Source organism: Chanodichthys erythropterus, chromosome 22 (assembly GCF_024489055.1).
Source record: "Chanodichthys erythropterus isolate Z2021 chromosome 22, ASM2448905v1, whole genome shotgun sequence".
Classification (NCBI taxonomy): Eukaryota; Metazoa; Chordata; class Actinopteri; order Cypriniformes; family Xenocyprididae; genus Chanodichthys; species Chanodichthys erythropterus.
Window position 1 is genome coordinate 9,193,053 of NC_090242.1, and position 20,705 is coordinate 9,213,757.

At 38.0% G+C, this 20,705-nt stretch overlaps 1 protein-coding gene across 1 annotated transcript; it reads left to right on the forward strand.

The window, feature by feature from the left end:
• The first annotated feature begins 6,104 nt into the window (after positions 1 to 6,104).
• Positions 6,105 to 20,651, forward strand: rnf14 (ring finger protein 14). The gene is made up of 8 exons (XM_067375462.1): positions 6,105 to 6,167; positions 8,205 to 8,365; positions 8,458 to 8,588; positions 10,648 to 11,151; positions 13,367 to 13,595; positions 13,770 to 13,942; positions 14,864 to 14,994; positions 19,325 to 20,651. Exons 2-8 carry the CDS (start codon positions 8,215 to 8,217, stop codon positions 19,380 to 19,382), a joined length of 1,377 nt encoding a protein of 458 aa, XP_067231563.1. The 5' UTR covers positions 6,105 to 6,167; positions 8,205 to 8,214; the 3' UTR covers positions 19,383 to 20,651.
• The last annotated feature ends 54 nt before the right edge of the window (positions 20,652 to 20,705 follow it).

The following is a 20,705-nucleotide window of genomic DNA, read 5'->3' on the forward strand; positions in this document are numbered from 1 at the left end:
AATTGTGCGCACGTTTTAGTAAACCGAGGGAACGAATTAGTCAATCGTGCGCACGTTTTAGTAAACCGAGGGAACGAATAAGTCAATTGTGCGCACGTTTTAGTAAACCGAGGGAACGAATTAATCAATCGTGCGCACGTTTTAGTAAACCGAGGGAACGAAATAGTCAATTGTGCGCACGTTTTAGTAAACCGAGGGAACGAATTAATCAATCGTGCGCACGTTTCAGTAAACCGAGGGAACGAAATAGTCAATCGTGTGCACGTTTTGGTAAACCGAGGGAACGAAATAGTCAATCGTGCGCACGTTTTAGTAAACCAAGGGAACGAATTAGTCAATCGTGCTCACGTTTTAGTAAACCAAGGGAACGAATTAGTCAATCGTGCGCACGTTTTAGTAAACCAAGGGAACGAATTAGTCAATCGTGCGCATGTTTTAGTAAACTGAGGGAATGAAATAGACAATCGTGTGCACGTTTTAGTAAACCGAGGGAACGAAATAGTAAATCATGCGCACGATTTAGCCTACTATTTTTTTCCTGCATGTCATGTCCGGGGCTCTGTACAGATGATACACGTTGTCATGTTGTAAATAAGACATCATCTGTATTGCAAACCCTCCATGTTGCAGTTGTTGACCTATCAATGCAGTGTCATTGCCATAGAACGGAACAAATTGGATTATGTTTCAATTATGTACTGTAAAACTATCTCATCCAAACACAGCACAGTGATTGGACATACAGAATTCCTTTTCACAAAAATGCAGAAATACACAGAAACAGATGACGTTGACATGTAGTCTCACATTGGGATGTTGCTTCAACTTAAGAACAAAATGGCTCAGAAAAATGAAAAAAATAACCCCTTAATAATTTCCCTTTAGGAATTAACACAATAAGGGCTACCATTGTTTTCAGCAATGTGCAACCTGTATCTGATAAAAGGGCGTTTCTTCAACTAGGGGCACTTTTAGCCTTGTGAAGTTGAATAAAATAAACTTGTTCAAAAGTCATGCAACACATTCTCATAAGTTTAAATAATTTCTCTAGTTTTAAGGTCTGTAAGAGGACAAACTTAGATTACAAGAGAAATTGTTAATATTTTACATTTTTTCCGACCTGCAATGAACAAATGTCATTTCCACCACATCTCAATATACAGCTATTATTTAAAAATAGAATAACTTATGCCACTCAAGAATTATCTAAGATCATTTTTGTAACTAGTTTTACCAGTTTTTCCACAATGTACATTAATTATACATTTGCCAATGAGATAAAATCAACTGCCCTAAGGACCAAATGCTGAACTGTACAACTGCCACACTCTGAAATTTAATATTGGTTTGGGTAAGAGTTTATTAGAAAATAAATAACTATAATTTTTATATTAAGTAGAGCATGATCTCATAAATTGTGGATACATTTTTAATGTGTGATGAGAACTTTTTTAATAGTTTTTAAAAATGTGTGTGGTGATGGAAATGACAGGGCGGTGGTGGAAATTACAGGGTGTGGTGGAAATGACAATGAGTTAATGTGAATGTAGAGAAACAGTAGAAATATTTATTAGAAAAAACTTAAAGTCTTCACACTCATTAAACTCAATTCACAGAATCACTAAACATAACCACACCTGTTTTAGCGTAGTGCTGAGTTTGATGTATAAAACAAGATTTGTCTCACAGATGAAAGTTACAGTGCATACTGTAAATAACCCACACAAATGATGGCAAGGCAAAAATATAAGCAATAAATGATGCATCAGAATTTCAACATTGTGAGATAATTATGAGGCTATATAATTGTGAGAGTTTGATACTGAAATGTTCTTATTGGTCTCTTGAATGAATACTTATCTTCTGTAAAGAGTAATTGTAAAGAACACCTGAAACTGTATCATTTAAACGGAGGTGTGGAATGTGGAAAATTTTGAGCACCTTGAATGCGTGAGTATGTTTGCATGTGTGTGAGAGAGAGCGTTTGACAGATCTGTCTCTTTTAAGTCTCTCCTTCATATTTTATAGGGTCAGCTTTTATTTTGTCCCTATAGGCCTGTGACCTTTCTTTTGTTGTCTTAGGTGGCATCTTAAAAATAGAAAAAAATGAAATCAATTAATATAAAAGTAATATAATTTAGAAATAAAAAATCATAATATAATTATAAATATAAAAATTATTGTAACATACACTATATTGCCAAAAGTTTTGGGACGCCTGCCTTTAGTGCTTATGAACTTTAATGACATCCCATTCTTAATCCGTAGGGTTTAATATGGAGCTATTTAGCAAGGTTTAGGAGTGTGTTTATGGAAATTTTTGACCATTCTTCTAAAAGCACATTTGTGAGGTCAGGCAGTGATGTTGGCAAGAAGGTCTGGCTCACAGTCTCCGCTCTAATTCATTCCAAAGGTGTTCTATCACGTTGTGGTCGGGACTCTTTGCAGGCCAGCCAAGTTCCTCCACACCAAACTCACTCATCAATGTCTTTATGGTCTTACTTTGTGCACTGGTGCGCAGTCATGTTGGAACAGGAAGGGGTCATACCCAAACTTCCCACAAAGTTGGGAGCATGAAATTGTCCAAATTGTCTTGGTATGCTGAAGCTTTAAGAGTTCCTTTCACTGGAACTAAGGGTTCAAGCCCAACCCCTGAAAAACAACCCCCCACCATAATCCCCCCTCCACCAAACTTTACACTTGGCACAATGCAGTCAGGCAAGTACCGTTCTCCTGGCCACCACCAAACCCAGACTCGTCCATCAGATTGCCAGACAGGGAATTGTGACTCCTCACTTCAGAGAACACGTCTCCACTGCTCTAGAGTCCAGCAGCGGCGTGTTTTACACCACTGCATCCGATGCTTTGCATTGCATTGGTAATGTAAGGCTTGGATCAGCTGCTCGGCCATGGAAACCCATTCCATAAAGCTCTCTACACTGTTCCTGAGCTCATCTGAAGGACACATGAAGTTTGGAGGTCTGTAGCTATTGAGTCTGCAGAAAGTTGGCGACTTCTGTGCACTGTGCACCTCAGCACGCGCTGACCCGCTCTGTTATTTTACGTGGCCTACTGTACCACTTCGTGGCTGAGTTGCTGTTGTTCCCAATTGCTTTCATTTTGTTATGATACAACTAACAGTTGACCGTGGAATATTTACTAGTGAGGAATTTTCACAAATGCGCTTATTGCACAATCACGGTACCACGCTCGAGTTCACTGAGCTCCTAAAAGTGACCCACACCTGTGGAAGTGAAAGTGACTGGAACTTCTGAATTCAATGATTTGGAGGGGTGTCCTAATACTTTTGGCAATAAAGTGTATTGTTATAAAAAGTATTACACAACTATACTCCCACTATCCATATCAATTGTACTTCTTAACCATAAATGTCATTTCCACCAAATGCTGTCTTTTCAACCACAGAGGGCAGTGTGGTGGAAATGACTGTGGTGGAAATTACATTTCCGGAATTTTTTTGTGAAAAAATGGAAGATAGCTTCACTGATTCACTTTGAATTACTACTTAGCATTTCATGTACGCAAAATACTCTTATTTAACTTTAAATTTTTAGCTTTTTAAAAACACCCTTGAAGGTACAGCATGTTTGGAAATGACGTAGAATAAATATATTTACTGATCTAGCAATATTTACCTTGATTTTTCTTCATTTGTTGTTGATGAAAATTTAAAATTTCCTCCATGTCCAACATGTGCTCTGATGTCACTGAACATTTCCACAGAAACCACCTAAACAATCTTTCACACAAACTTTTTAAAGGGACATTACAGCATTGTGGTGGAAATGACACCAATACTGTGTGACAGCTATATTTTGTGTAAAAAGTAATATTGATAGTAGTCTCACATTAAATACTATAATGTATTTTAATTATTTTACTAGTGCTTAATTCGGGTACATTAATAGTTACCAGATAAATAATATTTTTAAACTGTATTTTCATTGTTGAAGTTTAAAAGTCTGGGTGTGGGACAAGGAGAAAACAGTGATTTTGACACTTATAAGGAGGTTGGAAAGTATGAAAAAATCATAATAGAAAGGTAGTAAATTTTTTTAAAGGTGGTTTTGTTGATAGTTTGACAAAGAAAAAAGAATTTGTCAAAAAATATATGTATTTTTTAAAATATGATCAAAGGACATAAAAGTGCCCATAGTCTAAGAATCACCCAAAAATGTTTTTAGGGTGTCATGGCCCTCTAAATGTGGTGATATGCACTCTAAGTTTTAACATACTCATCAAGACATGATATAATAGGCCTATATGTAATTCTCAGTTTATTCAGAAACCATAACATGCAGTTATTTCTGTAATATCTGGACAGCAAATGGTAATGAAATTGTTGATATTGGCTAAACAAGCTTTAAGACACCCACATATTGACATTACTTGTCTTAATTAACTATTTAGAATAGGAAACCATGAACCAGGACAATAAATGCAGGCCTATTGCAAAGAGACAATAACGGAACATGTTTCTTCACTGTTCAGCAAGTGAAAAAGAAAAGCTGCTTGCAATAGGTGTAATTAACATAATGCAAAATCTTCTTAAACAGGAGAAATTATAGCTACATATTACACTATATAAGATTAACAGGCTTGTTTAACAGGATTTAGGTTTCAAATATCCTTATTATTATTATCCGGGAGAGATGGGAAGAGATGAGATGGAGATGAGAAACGAAGCTTTTCGAAATACTGAATCAATTGATCCAATTGCTTCACAAAATGATTCAGTTTCGAAGCGCTCGAATCACTGCGCGCTGGTGACCCCTGCTGGTCAAAACAGTGTAAATGCAACGAAAACTCAGTATAAAACACCTTTTAAAATCCAATTGCAAATGTTTTATTGAAAGGTTTAGCAATGAAATTGAATCTACAAATCATCAGATATCATTAAATTTAAGTGTCTGTATAATATGTTTTTTAAAATTAATTTTTAAGGCTTGTTTTTGTTTTTTATGGAGGATGTTGCTAGAGACCATTTATTATACAAATGTGTCATTACAAATGTCTACAACTTTATAAGTCATCGAGATCAGGTAAAAACCAATATGGACACTGGTTCATAGGTTCACACATCGCCCCCTAGCGGGGAAACATTGAAATTTTGAAACATTTTGAAACAGTTAAAGGGTTAGTTCACCCAAAAATGAGAATAATGTACTTTATTACTCACCCTCATGCCGTTCCACTCAGAACACAAATTAAGATATTGTTGATGAAATCCGATGGCTCAGTGAGGCCTGCATTCACAGCCTGACACATACTCTCAAGATCCATTAATGTACTAAAAACATTTAAATCAGTTCATGCAAGTTCAGTAGATCTACCTTAATATAAAGTGACGAGAATATTTTTGGTAAGGCAAAAAATAATAATAATAATAATAATAATAATAATAATAATAATAATAACTTTTCAACAATATAGTGATGGGCCGATTTCAAAACACTGCTTCTGAGCTTTACGAATCGAATCAGTGACTCCTATCAAACGGCTAAACTGCTGAAATCACGTGACTCTGGCGCTCCGAGTCGATTCGATTCTCAAAGCTCCGAAGCCATGTTTTGAAATCGGCCCATATTGTTGAAAAGTCGTGTTTTTTTTTTTTTTTTTTTTTTTTGCGCACAAAAAATAATAAATGTGAGTAATAAACATTATTTAATTTTTTTTGGGTGAACTAACCGTTTAGACGAAACGAAGCCTGAAATCACGTGACTATGGCAGTTTGATACGCGCTCCGAATAACTGATTCGAAACAGTAGATTCACAAATGTGTCGAAGCAGTGTTTTGAAAACTCACCTCACGACACAATAACACAGGCTAATGTGATGTTTGTTTAATAAAGGAGACAGTAGAGCAGGTTTTGATAGTATGTAATGCATATGAAAGAGAAAGGAAGAATTTTAAGGAAGAATTTATGATATCAATAATTCAAAATAAATAATATAGTAAGGGATGGTCCAAACAAATGAATGCAATGATGAAATTTATTAGGATGATTGGGTTACAAAATAGTATTCTCTTCACACTCCATGACGGTAGGTGGCGGTGTGCAGCTCTGACGTTGGTTCGCAACCCGCCATTAAAGCAAAAGAAGAAGACGCGGCAGTTGTTGAAGTTACAGCAGGCACAGAGCAAGGTATGTGTTTTACAAGTTAATATCTTCACAGGTCGCAGTTCATATGATTAAAAAAAGGGAAATATCTAAACTCCACATTCAGTTGGACCGTGTTCGTAGGATGACACGATATTAGATTCGTCTTTGAGATTCGCTCCTCAGGGAATCATCTGAAATTTCCTCACAGTACAACACCTATGCGAGCTTTGACAAAAATATGTAACAAAACAACACATTTTAACAATCTAAACAGTTGTTGTCAGGCTCACAATGAGGTGCTAGACTTACTACAGGTGAGACTTTTCCCTTTGTACTCAATTATAGTAAGGATAAGAATCATTATGCTAGAATTCACATAAATGTTATTATTTTCATATTCCAGTGGGTTACTTTTAGCCTAAGAGTGCTAATATCTCCCTTTATATATTCAGGATGCAATGATATTACTGATATATTCACTATAATACACCTAAATTTTGATTTCACATTACAAATGTTGTAGTAGGTGAACAGACTGACTCATTTATTGCATGTTTTCAAACTCCATTTGTCTCCTGTGTTTTGAGCAGTATGGTCGGTGTAAATTGTTTCAGAATAATAATAAAATTTACACTGATCATCCTGTTGTAAAGTTTACACACTGATCAGAAGATTACCTAGTCTGTTTCCTCCTTGAGCATCAATTAATGTTTGTACGTTTTGTAATAGTTTTGACGGCACATTTTGATTTAGTTTTAGTCACTTTTGAACCAGTTCGTGGGTAAATTCTGTCAAGGGGTGGTTGATTATGATTTCACTTTTTTAACTTTAGTTAGTGTGTAATGTTGCTGCTTGAACATAAACAACATCTGCAAAGTTATGACGCTCAAAGTTCAATGCAAAGAGAGATATTTTCATTTACAGAAATCGCTTTTTAAGGACTACAACAAACGACTGGTAGGGACTACAACGAGCTTCTTCCCGGGTTGGTGACATCACTAACCCTAAAATTTACATAAACCCCGCCCCCGAGAACACACAACAAAGGGGGCGGAGCCATGTTGGGCTGCTTTAGAGAAGAGGAAGAGTTGTTGTAGTAGAGTGTTGTTGTCATGCCGTCATTTTACGCCGGACTGCTTCACAAATGAGGGTCAATTCAACACAAAAGATGAACATGACGGCACATGCTAGTGGATGAGCTGAATCAACTCCACAGCAACTACATCAATTTATCCACTAACCATTCAGAAACGTCTAAAAGTTGTAACTTCTTCCTGAGTCTCTCCATCAGTGTCGACTCCGGTTTGAACAATTTAAGGCTGAACACCGTTACTGACAATCCTCATTTTGGCAGTGGTTCAACCTTAATATTATGAAGTGATGAGAATACTTTTTGTGCGCAAAAAACAAAACAAAAATAATGACTTTATTCACCAATTTGAGCTTGTCATACGTAGTTGATGTAGTGATTTCAGTGCAGGCTTTCGAATGTCGACTCATCATTGGCCGGCTCCTGCTTCAGCGTAACATGCATGGGTCGTGCTGCTCACGTGTTCCGCTTCGGCCAATACTGCGTCGCTGTTGGATGTTATTAATACTGTGCCGAATTCAACTGCTTTCTCACTTAAAGGTGTCGGCCAGATTGGCCAGCAAGTAAACCTGTTCTGAACTTGCGATGTTTAATATTGCCCCGAGCTGCGGAACGAAAAGCACGGTCGGTTTTGTTCCATTTTTTCATTTGCTGTTTGATGTTTCTCATATGCAATAGAAACAGCAGCTCTTATCAGTCGAGCAGCATGGTGGTGGCACCAGTGCGACCTCGAACAAAATTTACTCGCGATAATTTAGTCGCAGCCTGGAGACCTGCCATAAAAACAAACAGACAAAAACACAATTCCCAGTCCAAGCACGTGAACAGCATCAAATAGCATGTCAGGTGTTGTCATCACAAGATGATGGTAATTATGACATGGTGTGAACGCAGCTAAACTCTGCAGGACAGTGGCCCTCCAGGAACTGAGTTTGACACTCTGATTTAGATATAAACATAAATGTTACATGATTCCATATTAATTTCAGGAATGTTCAAATGTCAGACGACCAGGAAGCGAAAAAAGATGAACTGCTTGCTCTAACAAGCATATATGATGAAGAGGAGTTTCACAGGGTGGAATCAGGAAACGAGGGTGAGATTCATCTGTGCCTAGAGCTTCCTCCTCACTTCAAGCTGCTAGTCAAGGGTGAGACTCTTTTTCTTAGTGGATATTTAAACATTGTTCATAGAGTCATGTTTTATACATGCACATTGTTTTTTTTGTTTTTTTTGTTTCAGGACAGACATCCACAGAGTATGACATATCATTTCTACCTCCACTGGTTCTGTGTTTTGAACTCCCTGAAGATTACCCTTCAGTATCGTCTCCCATCTTTACTATAAGCTGCAAATGGCTCACAAGAGTCCAGGTGAGTCCTATTTAGTGATGTGCAGGGTTGGATTAAGTACACATATCAGTACACATACTGGAGTAAAAGTACAGATACTCTATTAAAATATCGCTCCAATATAAGTATTAAGTACTCCTTTTTAATTTTACTTGTAAGTACTTGATTTTTAATGTACTAAGTATTAAAAGTAAAAATATACTTATTGAAGAATGTTTTTGTAATTTTCCGAATGCTCCGAGATTCTCTCTTGAATCGATCCTGAGCTTAGTTTTTAACAGCGCTGCGTGCTTTACAAATGGCCGTCTGCTTGCTTCTACACACCACTTGAACCTTCTATAAAATAAAATTGCAGTGGGTTGTTTACATTAATCTCACATCATAAAAGCATTCTGAGTCCATAACCGAACACACAAGCGCTCTTCTTCATGTGCATTTGAGCGTGTGGTTAAAAACTAGCCGAAAGCGCCATCTGCTGTTAAAAACTAAGCTCAGAATCAATTGACCCTTCGCAAAGACCCGCCCCCATTAGTTACAGTTGCTTTGTCCAACAAGCCCTGGCGCTGTCACGCCACACAGAGTGAAAAATACATCGCGGAGCAAAGAAGATACTGACAACACGTTGACAGACAAGGCAGACGGGTTACTTGTGATATTAAACAAAGTCCCAGCTTTCAAATTGTAATTTTCGAACAATAAAAACTGTTTTTGTGTAGTGACAGATTGCTGTAGCGCCTCAGCTCAAGTGGCTCGTGAACCGATCATCTCTTCCTACTAGTTCATTTATAGCATCAAATAAACATGAATGAACATCGGAAGGAATGTTGTTTCAGACGCGGAAAGACGTAAATGCAGTCCACCGAGGTTAATCTTTTAAAGGAACACTCCACTTTTTTTGAAAATAGGCTCATTTTCCAACTCCCCTAGAGTTAAACAGTTGAGTTTTACCGTTTTTGAATCCATTCAGCCGATCTCCGGGTCTGGCTGTACCACTTTTAGCATAACTTAGCATAGTTCATTGAATCTCATTTAAATTTTCTGTCGGTCTTAGTACACAATGTAACTACAGAAGAGTCAAGTTTTAAACAGGAAAAATATAAAAATTCTTTGGTCATTTTTGAGCGAGATACCACCAGACCCGGAAATCGGCTGAATGGATTCGAAAACGGTAAAACTTCAACTGTTTAACTCTAGGGGAGTTGGAAAATGAGCCTATTTTAAAAAAAAAGTGGAGTTTTCCTTTAACTCCTGACTGCTTTGTCAGACAAATTAGCGGATTCGGCATTATGATTGGTTAGATCGCTTGTCAATCAAACTCCCGGTGAAGGGTCAATTCAAGAGAGAATCGTGATATTTTCTGAAAAACTCAAAATTGATCCACGAATCGAGGTTTGTCAATTTATTGTTGACGGTGATGTGGACATGTCCGCATTAAAGCATTACAGTGGTATAATTTATGATTTTCATTTACAATAATCAATCCTAAAATTAAGCGTTGTAACTGACCCGATGATTAGATCAATGAGATCTTGACTCGAGAACAGCTGCAATCGGATCAGTCCAGTTTGTGAATGAATCCTTTGGTGCGATTTGTGAACCAGATTTACAGGTTCATTGAAGAGAATCCGCTGGTTCATGAAAGGGCACCGCTATTGTGTCTTGAAGCTTGTAACTATTTATTCAGTTCAAAATAATGAGGAATGACATGTTTTTAGGAAATGTAGTGGAGTAAAAAGTACAATATTATGCTTTAGAATGTAGTGAAGTTTCTCAAACTAAAAATACTAAATATTAAAGTACAGATACTTGAGAAATGTAATTAAGTAATTATTAATTAAATGTAATTACTGCATTACTGTCTACCACTGAAAATGTGGCATCCCAATCAACTTGACCCAGGAAGTCTGACATTGGTGAATGGTGTTATTTTGGGGATCTCAAGTTTGTTCGGCCAATGGAAGTCTGGGAAATGTTTGGGTTCTTGGATTCTTTTTCTGCTGCAGTGTAGTATTTCTGATGTGATTGATATGTGGCGTACTGTAATAATCTTATAGATAATCTTCCACTCTCACTCCATCAGATCACTGCACTTTGCAGGAGACTGGATGAGCTTTGGGAGGAGAACCAAGGCAATGTGGTCCTTTTTACCTGGATCCAGTTCCTAAAGGAAGAGACTCTTGAATTCCTGGAAATCCAGTCTCCGCTTGAAATCCAAAGCAATTGCAGTCAGCATCAATTTGAATCTGGTCAGAAAGAAGCAGTAGACATTTCTGGAGAAAAAAGTAAACCGCAAGATTTAGACCCGAGAGCTGTTCAAGAAGTTGACCCTCACACAGATGTACTAACTCAGCTGCTGGATTTTGACGAAGCTCAGAAGCAGAAGGTGTTTGATGGGAAGGTCTTCTGTTGTGGCATCTGCTACTCTGAGAAGCTGGGATCCGACTCTTTGCTATTCAAAGAGTGTCAGCATGTTTACTGCAAGGCCTGCATTAAGGAATACTTTCAGATCCTAATAAGAGATGGCAAAGTTCAGTACCTTAACTGCCCTGAGCCAAAGTGTATGTCCATGGCCACTCCGACACAGGTATATTTAGTCTTTTTCTGTATGATTGTGTCATTGCGTGAGCTTTGAATAGGTAATATAGGACTCGACAATAAGGACTGCCGATGACCCGGGGCCAGCTTGAAAGATGCTGTTTTTATTAGTTTATTATTTGTACATATGTTCAAGTTATGCTGGTTTAAAGCAGTCTTAAGCACAAGACGACACAGAAGTGAACTTAATTCATCACTCGTGGCTGTCTGCATACACAGAAAGCCGCCTCACAGACAGCGCTCGAGTACTGAATTGAGTTTTCTTTCATTTTTTTTTCTTTCATGGAAAAATACACACAGAATTTTGTAAAAAATAGCCACCATGGCGAGTATCCTTGTAAACAAACTGCTAGGTGAAATCTGATTTATGTATTTATTTGTACAGGGAAAATTCTCTATATAAACTAGTAAAGGTCTTTGCTTAGTTAAATTTCAACTGTAGTCTTTAGGCGGCAGTTACAACAATGTCCTATAGAGCAGTGTTCATTTAGTATTGGACAATACATTATTATACAATGCTCACATGACTGTTTTTCAGCCATTTTTTACACCTGTTTTTAACCCTTGTGTGTTGATTTAAACCAACAAAGTCTCTCTGAGGTCCTTAGAAGACAAAAATGACAAAAAATAAAATAAAATTAAATTTAAAAAATAAAATTTGAAGCTTTTGGAGCTGGTAAATTTTCAATAGTAAAAGTTTTCATTTTGAAGCCTTGCCAACAGAATGAAAGCATATTAATAAAGACTGCATCATTTTATAGTTGAATGGCACTAGGATAAATGCCGTTTTAATGGGTTGCAGTATTACAGTTGTTCTTGATTGCTAACACACAATTCATGAAACTGTTCATAGTTATGAGAACTATCTCAAAACTCCACACCAGCTTGTTCAAACCTCAAACTGTCATGTCAAAATCAAATATTTTAATCAAAAACATATTCTCTTTTGTCAGAATTTGGCCTCAGAAAACACACAAAACCTAACAAATACACAGACTACTTTCCTTCCTAGAATTCGTAACACTAATAAAAACCTCTAATTGGAATTCTGGAATAATTTTGCATCTCGATGTCTATTACAGTATACAACATAAATGAAAGGGTGCCGAAACAGTAAAATACAACAATGAGCTTTAGGAAAAAATCTTTTTCATTACACTACTGTAAAGTGATCTTACAGTAGATGAAAAGCATTGGAGAAGAAAGGTTCAAATACCACATAATTAAACATGAACTCGGTATGCAACACAATACCGTATACTGTCTATTACAGTACAGTAAAATAAATAAGTTCAAATTGTGACACTTGAGGTATCCAGGTGAAAAAAAAAAAAAGTACATTTCTATAATGTACTTAAAGTGCTCTATTTTCATGCACTAACTTTGTACTTTAATATACTAAAAATTCTTCTTTAGTACTACTTAAAGTAATCTTAAGAACATCTAAGTGTACTCAACTGTGCTATTTTGAGACGGCATGAAATATGAACTAAAATGTGCTTTTAATATGCTATCTCTGTATTTAAAACATTTATTTAGATACCACTTATATTACTTTCGAACCCATAGTGTACTACAAGTGGTAACATGGTTAAACCTTTGTTAATTAATGGCAGTTTTGCAAAAAACAGTGTGTGAAAACAGGTGAAATGTGTCAAAGGGTTAGTTCACCCAACAATGAAAATTCTGTCATTAATTACTCACCTTCATGTCGTTCCACACCCGTAAGACTTTCGTTCATCTTCGGAACACAAATTAAGATCTTTTTAACGACAGCCTCCATTGACAGCCTACGCGACTACCACTTTCAAGCCTGAGAAAGGTAGTAAAGACATCATTAAAGTAATCAATGCGTCTCCAGTGGTTTACCTTCAAATTTATGAAGTGATGTGAATGCTTTGTTTGCGCAATAAAACAATTCACCACAGTATTTACAAAATATTAATCACCAACATGCTTTCACGATAGCATCACATCAATGTTGCGTAGCTGTCAATGAGGGACAGAAATCTCTCAGATTTCATTAAGATCTTCAGTTGTGTTCTGAAGATGAACAAAAGTCTTAAAGGTTTGGAACGACATGAGGGTGAGTAATTGATGACAGAATTTTCATTTTTGGGTGAACTAACCCTTTATGCGTTTTGAGAAATGTGTCTTTGTTTTGAGAACTGAACGAATGGTTTGGGACATTGCTCATATAATAGGTCAAACTTCTTGTGGGCGAAGATGAATTTGCCCGCTATGATCGTCTTCTGCTGCAGTCAAGTCTGGATTTAATGGCGGATGTTGTGTACTGCCCCCGCATGAGTTGCTGTATGGCTGTAATGGTAGAGCCTGACTCCACCATGGGCATCTGTCCCTCTTGCCGATATGCCTTCTGTACCCTCTGTAAGAGAAGCTATCATGGCCTTTCGAACTGCATAGCAACTACTGGTAAGATAAAGTGTATACCTATTGAGTTGTCACTGCTAGCTAATTTGTTGCCTTTTTCTGATATTAGTGTTTCCATAAGTTTATTGGATGCTCAGTGACCAGCTTTCTTGCTACAGGCACTCTGTGAGTTTGTTCCCCTCTGCATAGTTCAAAAGGTGTGCTTTTCTTTAACAGATGAGCTTCGCAGTTTGCGGGATGAGTATATTAATGCAAGTGAGGAGGAAAAGAAGTTCCTTGAAAAGCGTTTCGGAAAACGGGTCATTCAGAAGGCAGTGGAGGAGTCTTTTAGCACTGACTGGCTGAAGAGTAACACTAAACAGTGCCCTTGCTGTGGCTGTAATATAGAGGTCAGTACTATGCTTGTATACTACATATTTTCAAAATGTACTAGGTGGGTTATCTGAATGACTAATGCCCCTTTCATACTGAGATTACGGAAAAAGTACGCGGATAATGTGTCCCGGGATTGTTCGATTTTTGGTTTGAGACATGGTAACAAATGAGAAGGAGAAGAACTGAAACAGCATATTGTACATAGTTGACTTTTGAACCACGGGAGTCGAACCCGCAACTTTCATGTCGCAAGTGAACGTGGTATTGAATGAGTCCTGGTTGAAGTAGTCCGTAAATACACAAAAAAATATCAGTCCAAACAAACCACAAAAAAACTGAAAAGATCTAAAGTTTTATGAATTTAATTATGCATTTAATTTACTAGACAAAGTTTTTCAAAAGTTATAACCAAAAGATAAGTGATTTTTTTTTTTTTTTTTTTTTTTTTACTGGTACTATAGAGTTAGTCCTCGAGACCCCAGAGTTGGTCAGTGGTTTATTCATGGCCACCCCAATCATCATTTTCTTATATGCGGCTTATAGGACCCCCTATGACTCCCATTCAGGAAGAAGAAAAATATAGCTGCAAGCAACGATTCGGGGCAAAGTACTGAAGGCAGAGCAAGAATAGCATATATATCAAGCACGTCTAATCTGGAATTGTATTGAACCACAGATTGTATTGAATTATTAGACATAAATTGAATTTCGGACAATTGTGTCAAAAGTTAAAAATGTTTTTTGTAAAAAGCCTTATCTTCGTTAAAAACATAAAGAAAAACTAAAAAAATTAATTGAAAAAACGTGGGAACCTTCTGCAAACTGTGATTTGGTGTTGCGCAAAGGTGTGCAATTTAGGGTAGATTCTCAGCGAAAACACAAGACAATGAGCGGATTGACCGAAAGTGCTCTTCTCGTTTTTCCCATTTCTGTAGAAGGTACATGGCTGTAACAAGATGACCTGTTCCTCCTGTCAGAAGTATTTCTGCTGGATCTGTCTGGGAGCCCTCAGCAAAGTGAACCCCTATAGCCACTTCAATAACCCCAGCTCACCATGCTATAACCAGTGAGTTCCTTCAAATACTGTCTTCAAAAATACTGTCTCCCTATATATGTGTTTCAGAGCTAATGCCATTACATCCACAGTCTATGCGATAATGCTAAGTAACCCGACAAGGACATGCTAATGTCCTAAACTGTTTATTGGGTAACTTTTGTCATGAAGGGTTCTTGTGATCAGCACACAATTTTTGCCTATTACCCTGATTTCACTTTGGTACCCTGACACGTTTTAAATCAAAAATCACTCAGAAAGTAGCCAAAGTGACCACTCAAGCCCCATGAGTAAGAACTGGTGGCATCGTAGAATATTTTAAATGGGGCCGTGAACACTGGTTCTTTGATGCTATGCACTGGCACTGTTCTGAGCAATTTCACCCCCAAGACCACCCTGGACACTGATCGTCCACAGACCAATTATACACCCGTTTACCCACTATTTTGACCAAACTCACCTCCTGAAATGCGGAGACCATGCCACTGCCTTTTTTCACAGACCAGTTATATGCTTGCTTAACCACTATTTTGATCAACTTCAACCACGAGACCACTCTGGATACCCAGATAACGTCTTGCACCAATAGTCTTAATCTCAGCAGTTATGAGAGTGAAGTAAAATGTAGTTACTTTTCCACATGTCTGCACTTAGCTTATTTCATATGTAAAGATATTAGTCAATTATAGCAGTGGACATTTACATTTAGGGCTGGGTTGAAAATATTGATTCTTATTCTGATGAACAGATATTGATTCTTAAATCCCAAGAATCAATCTTTTACTCTATGCTGTTTATGCAAGAACAAAACTTCACTAAACACTATTTGTAGTAGTGATGCACCGAAATGAAAATTCTGGGCCGAAACCGAAACCGAAAATTTAGGATGCACTTGGCCGAAAACCGAAACTGAAGCCGAAAATGGCTTCTTTTAAAAACGTATTGCTTAATTTTTAATGGATCTGAAATGAAAAATCACAAACCAATAGAATAATCATCAAACTTTTATTAACACTTTTTGTTACATAACAAAACCTAAAATATTTTTTAACAATAAATAAATATTATTCTTCAAGTTTTCTTCCATTGAATAAAATAGATTAACATTTGTGGGGGAAAAAACAATCCACAATTATCTGAATAACTGCACACAAAATCACAGAATGGCAGTGGGCCTCTATTCTGTTGCTGCATGTAAACAATTATTTACTTGCATTTTAAATTTCTGTGCAAAACAACAGTGCAAAAACAACAATAGAACTTAATCCAAACTCAAACTGTAAACAACATTTAAGCCTATGTAGCCTTAGGAAACACAGTTGTGCAGTGCTACGCAAATTTTAATGTAACTATTCACGTGGCATTACTTTCTCAGTAATGCCACGTGCTTTGACACTATCTTCCTCAAATTTCTTAGTCTTTTCAAATAATGTGGCCACAGAGGGTGTTTGTGATGTAGTTGGGGTACTTTTAACCAATGTTGTTTTGCGGTACTCCTCATGTTCAATTGGATGTCGTGTTTTCAGGTGGTGTATCAAACCTGTTGTCGAAAAGTTCTTTGGCACCGTACCCCCTCGTGAGACTTTTGCAGAACAAATGTTACATATTGCAAGTTTGTTATCCTCATCTCAAACTTTAAAATACTTCCATACCGCTGACATGCTTAATCTTTGCAGACGCGTGCAAACAGCTCGACCGTGAGTGAAACCTGCTTGAGCACGGAGGGGAGGGGTGGGTGACGAGTGATAACAGCTTGACCGTGAGTGAAACCCAAGCGCTAGCGCACAGATGGGAGGGGCGCGGTTGACATTCATTTTCGGTTGACATTTTCGGCTGGATTTTTTATTTCGGCCCGAAACCGATAATGCCATTTTCGGCCGAAATTTTCGGCAACCGAAATTTCGGTGCACCCCTAATTTGTAGTGCACCTCTCATCCAATAATTGCAGTAAGATTTGTTAGTTTTGATATGAAACAAAGTCTCAGCTTTCACATTCATTTGATTACAAAATTCCAAGTTTTGGCACTCTTTCATTTGGCGTGACACTGCTGTAGCCAATTCAGTTCAAGTGGAGCACACCTGAACTGATCTGTTCCTCTTTACTTCTAGTTATATATCAAAATGTACATGAATGAACATCTGAAGGTATGTTGCAAGATACAGTAGTACACCCAGTGGGAGAAACACTACTTAAAGTGTGGGAAACCACATTTGGCTGTGGCAAAAACAGAGCTGATCTGTACAGCATACCCCAGTCTGTTTCTGTAACAGTGGCTGGGGACAGCAGGCTATCAGTGTATGCCGATAAATCAGTAGACTGGTTTAGGAACTTCACTGTGAGGACCTTGATCAAGAATGTTGGGTTAGGTCTTAACACCTGTGTCATGGAGATGTGAAGGGCTCATGGAAAGCACATGTGATTCACTGACAGCAAGGAGAAAGTAAGTTTTTAATGAGAGACCCTTAATGGGGGCTTGATCAAAGGGCACAAAGAAAGTCCAGAACTGTGGGAAGATGCCACTTCCCCACTTCAAATGCCGACTTCCCCACTTCAAACAGCAATTGTATGGGCCTACAAACTGTCTCAGTTGAACAGGATAGTGGGTTTGACTGGTGACCCGTATGTACACCAGACCTGAAAAATCTTTGATCAGCTCTTGTACATTGCCCTGTTTGAAGAGGCTCTTTTATGTAAAATTGAGTCTGACATGTGAAGTGCATGAAGACACCCTAGAACTTGCCCCAATGGCCACAATTACAGTTGTAGAAATTCCGGCCGAGGGTGTCATACCTGCCCTCCCATTTGTGATAGAAGGTCCTTCCTTGGAGAAGTCTCCAGTGTGGTGTGGGGTGACAGCAGAAGGGAAAACCATGCCAGTGGTGGCCACTGCGGAGCATGCAGTGTTTCTCTCTCTGGACTCTGTCCAGTAGAGCATGGATGAGAGGGATTAGTGGAAAAGCATACAGCAATAGGTCTGGCCATTTGTTTGCAAAGATATCCTGACCCAAGGGTCTGTCCTTGTCATGCTCCGAGAACCATAGATGGCAGCGAGTTGTATCTGCGGAGGCAAACAGATGCACCTGTGCATCGCAAGATGTTTTCAATATGCCTTTTGCTACCTCTGGATGCAGTTTTGATCAGCAAGAATTCGGGCATCTGCTGTGCCATTTTTCACACTTGCCAGGTGCGTTGCTTTTAAAGCAGGGGTGACCAAACTCAGTCCTCAAACTGTTCTGCAGAGGTTAGTTCCAACTTCACTTAACACACCTGCCTAGAAGTTTTTAGTATGCCTTGTAAGACCTTGATTAGCTGGTTCAGGTGTGTTTAATTGGAGTTAGAGCTAAACTCTGCAGGACAGTGGCCCTCCAGGAGCAGGATTGGACACCCCTGCTTTTGGAGAGAGAAATCTGGGGTGTGCCCTTGTCCAGAGCTCCTGTGTGAAAGCAAGTCATGTTGATGACCTGGTGCCCCCAGTGATTTACATGAAAAACGGTGCACAGATTGTCTTGTGCAGTGACCATTCCACCCACACTCCCCTGTGTGACAGACTGCAGCCCAGCTGGTCTTGGAGGCAACTGTCGATATGACTTCTGCGTGATTTAAGCCGACCCATGGCCACTTTGGATAGGAGGACATTTCTTGAATGCCACCTCTGAAGAGTAGCCAAGCACTACATCCACCACTGACACCGTTCCGTAATGTCGCATTTGATGTCGCTGTATCATAATCCTCATAGAGCCTGTCTAATACAGCAGGCTCAGGAGCAACTGATAAAACATTGACATGGTTCTTAATCACCGATAACGTGATTCAGAAAATGATTGCAGAGCAGTCCAGTAGATTGTGATCTGTACAAATTATGTGAACTAATGTGCTCTTCTTAGCATATATTCCCATAGTGACTCCTGGAATTGGCACTCTATTGAAAATTTCTCAATAGATACTCATTTCAAACTCTTGAGTTGACTGAACTAACACCAGACTGTGTTTCTGGAACTGATGACCACGAGCAAGCAATGTTTGGGTTAACAACTGAGAGTTCAGGGTTTATGTAATGCAAACCCTGCTTTTGATTTTAGATCAGCTCATTCTACAAAATGTGTTTCTGTGTATGTAAACACTCTCAGACATTCTATACTATGTACAAATTAAGTCGAGGTGAGGTGTACACATTTCTTCTTTCTATAATGGCAAGATGTACTGTGAACTTACTATCACATAGTGGTGTCCTTGGAGTGTCCATCCTTGGCAAATACAGTTCCTGGTCTTAAAGTCATATATAATGGATTTCAGATTATTAAAAGTTTGTTAACTTGTGTGTTTACTTATTTTCTGCTCCAGATTGTTTCAGGGAGTGGCACTGGAAGATGAAGAAGGCTTTGGAAGTGATGAAGACTGATCCACCATAAATGAAAAGCTTAAGGGATATAACTTCATCCAAGGAACTTTGTCCCCCATGCACTAGGGTACCACATGATCTCTCTTCAGAGTGTATTTGCTTTTTTTAAACTATATATACATACACACACACACACACACACACACACACACACTCTATATATATATAAATTCCCCATTTTTGCTTTTCACTTTCACACATTCAAATTCCAATTGGCATTTCTGTTGTGCATGCACACATCCTTTCAAATAGTTTTACCGAAATTTGTCAACAAAACTTGTTTTCACTGATACAGCCATGCTGCAAACCAACCTAGCAAATGTATGTGCTAAAGTACAGAGTATATATCTTGAATATATGAATATGGTTCCTTTGCTATGTTTTCTTTTAACAAGATTATTTATTTGGGTATTCTCACCAATTTTGTTAATAATGTACATTTCATCATGGAATTTTGGGCTAATGTCTCAGAAATGTTGGATGGATTTGAAAGTAAATGTGTTGACACATTATCAAGATTTTAAGTTAAAATTACATACATGTAGAGTGAGAAGTTTATCAGACTATCTCAGCTCCCTGGTTTATGCAATGCAAGTTGAAAGGAAGAGCATGTTTAGGCACTCTACCATCCAGATGATCACTGAGCTCTGCCCCTCTCTAATGTTGTCCTCAGCAAGGCAGTAATAAACAATGCTCATATAGCATCTGTATCATTTAATAAAATGCTTATACAGTTTTTGTTTAGTCTGTTGTCATTATCTCAGACCCACAGACATGCAGGCTAAGCCAACTACATGTAATAATTCTGAAAAATGTTGGTGCCTAACACCCCTCTCACTAATCATTATAGTATACCAAACAGAACATAATCACCAACGACAACAGGAAAAAGTTAATCTAAAGGCATCAGAGGGTACAAGATGGAAACAAAGACGTTCAGTTTTAACTACAGGCTGAGTAGCGTTTTTAGGTGAAGGGGCAAAAATAATGAAACAAGGTATACCACCTTTACCATTGTTGTTCAGGTGTCAGCTTATATGTATTTGCAGACAATCATTAAAGATTGACCAACATGGTCATTTCTTCTCGCAGATGTATATTCTTGTCTAAAAGGGCTGATATGAAGAAAATAATCAAAAGCAGCTAGCGGCCACACCAGATACCGACTCGTTTCATTTCGGTTTGTCAAACGTCTCTTAATTTGTTCAGTTTGTCTCAGTATTTTTGTTCCTACAAATATTTACACATGAACATTTGCTGGAAATGAAAGCAAGAAAAAGATCTAATTTATAAACAACTTTCCAAATTTGAAATTTGGATTCT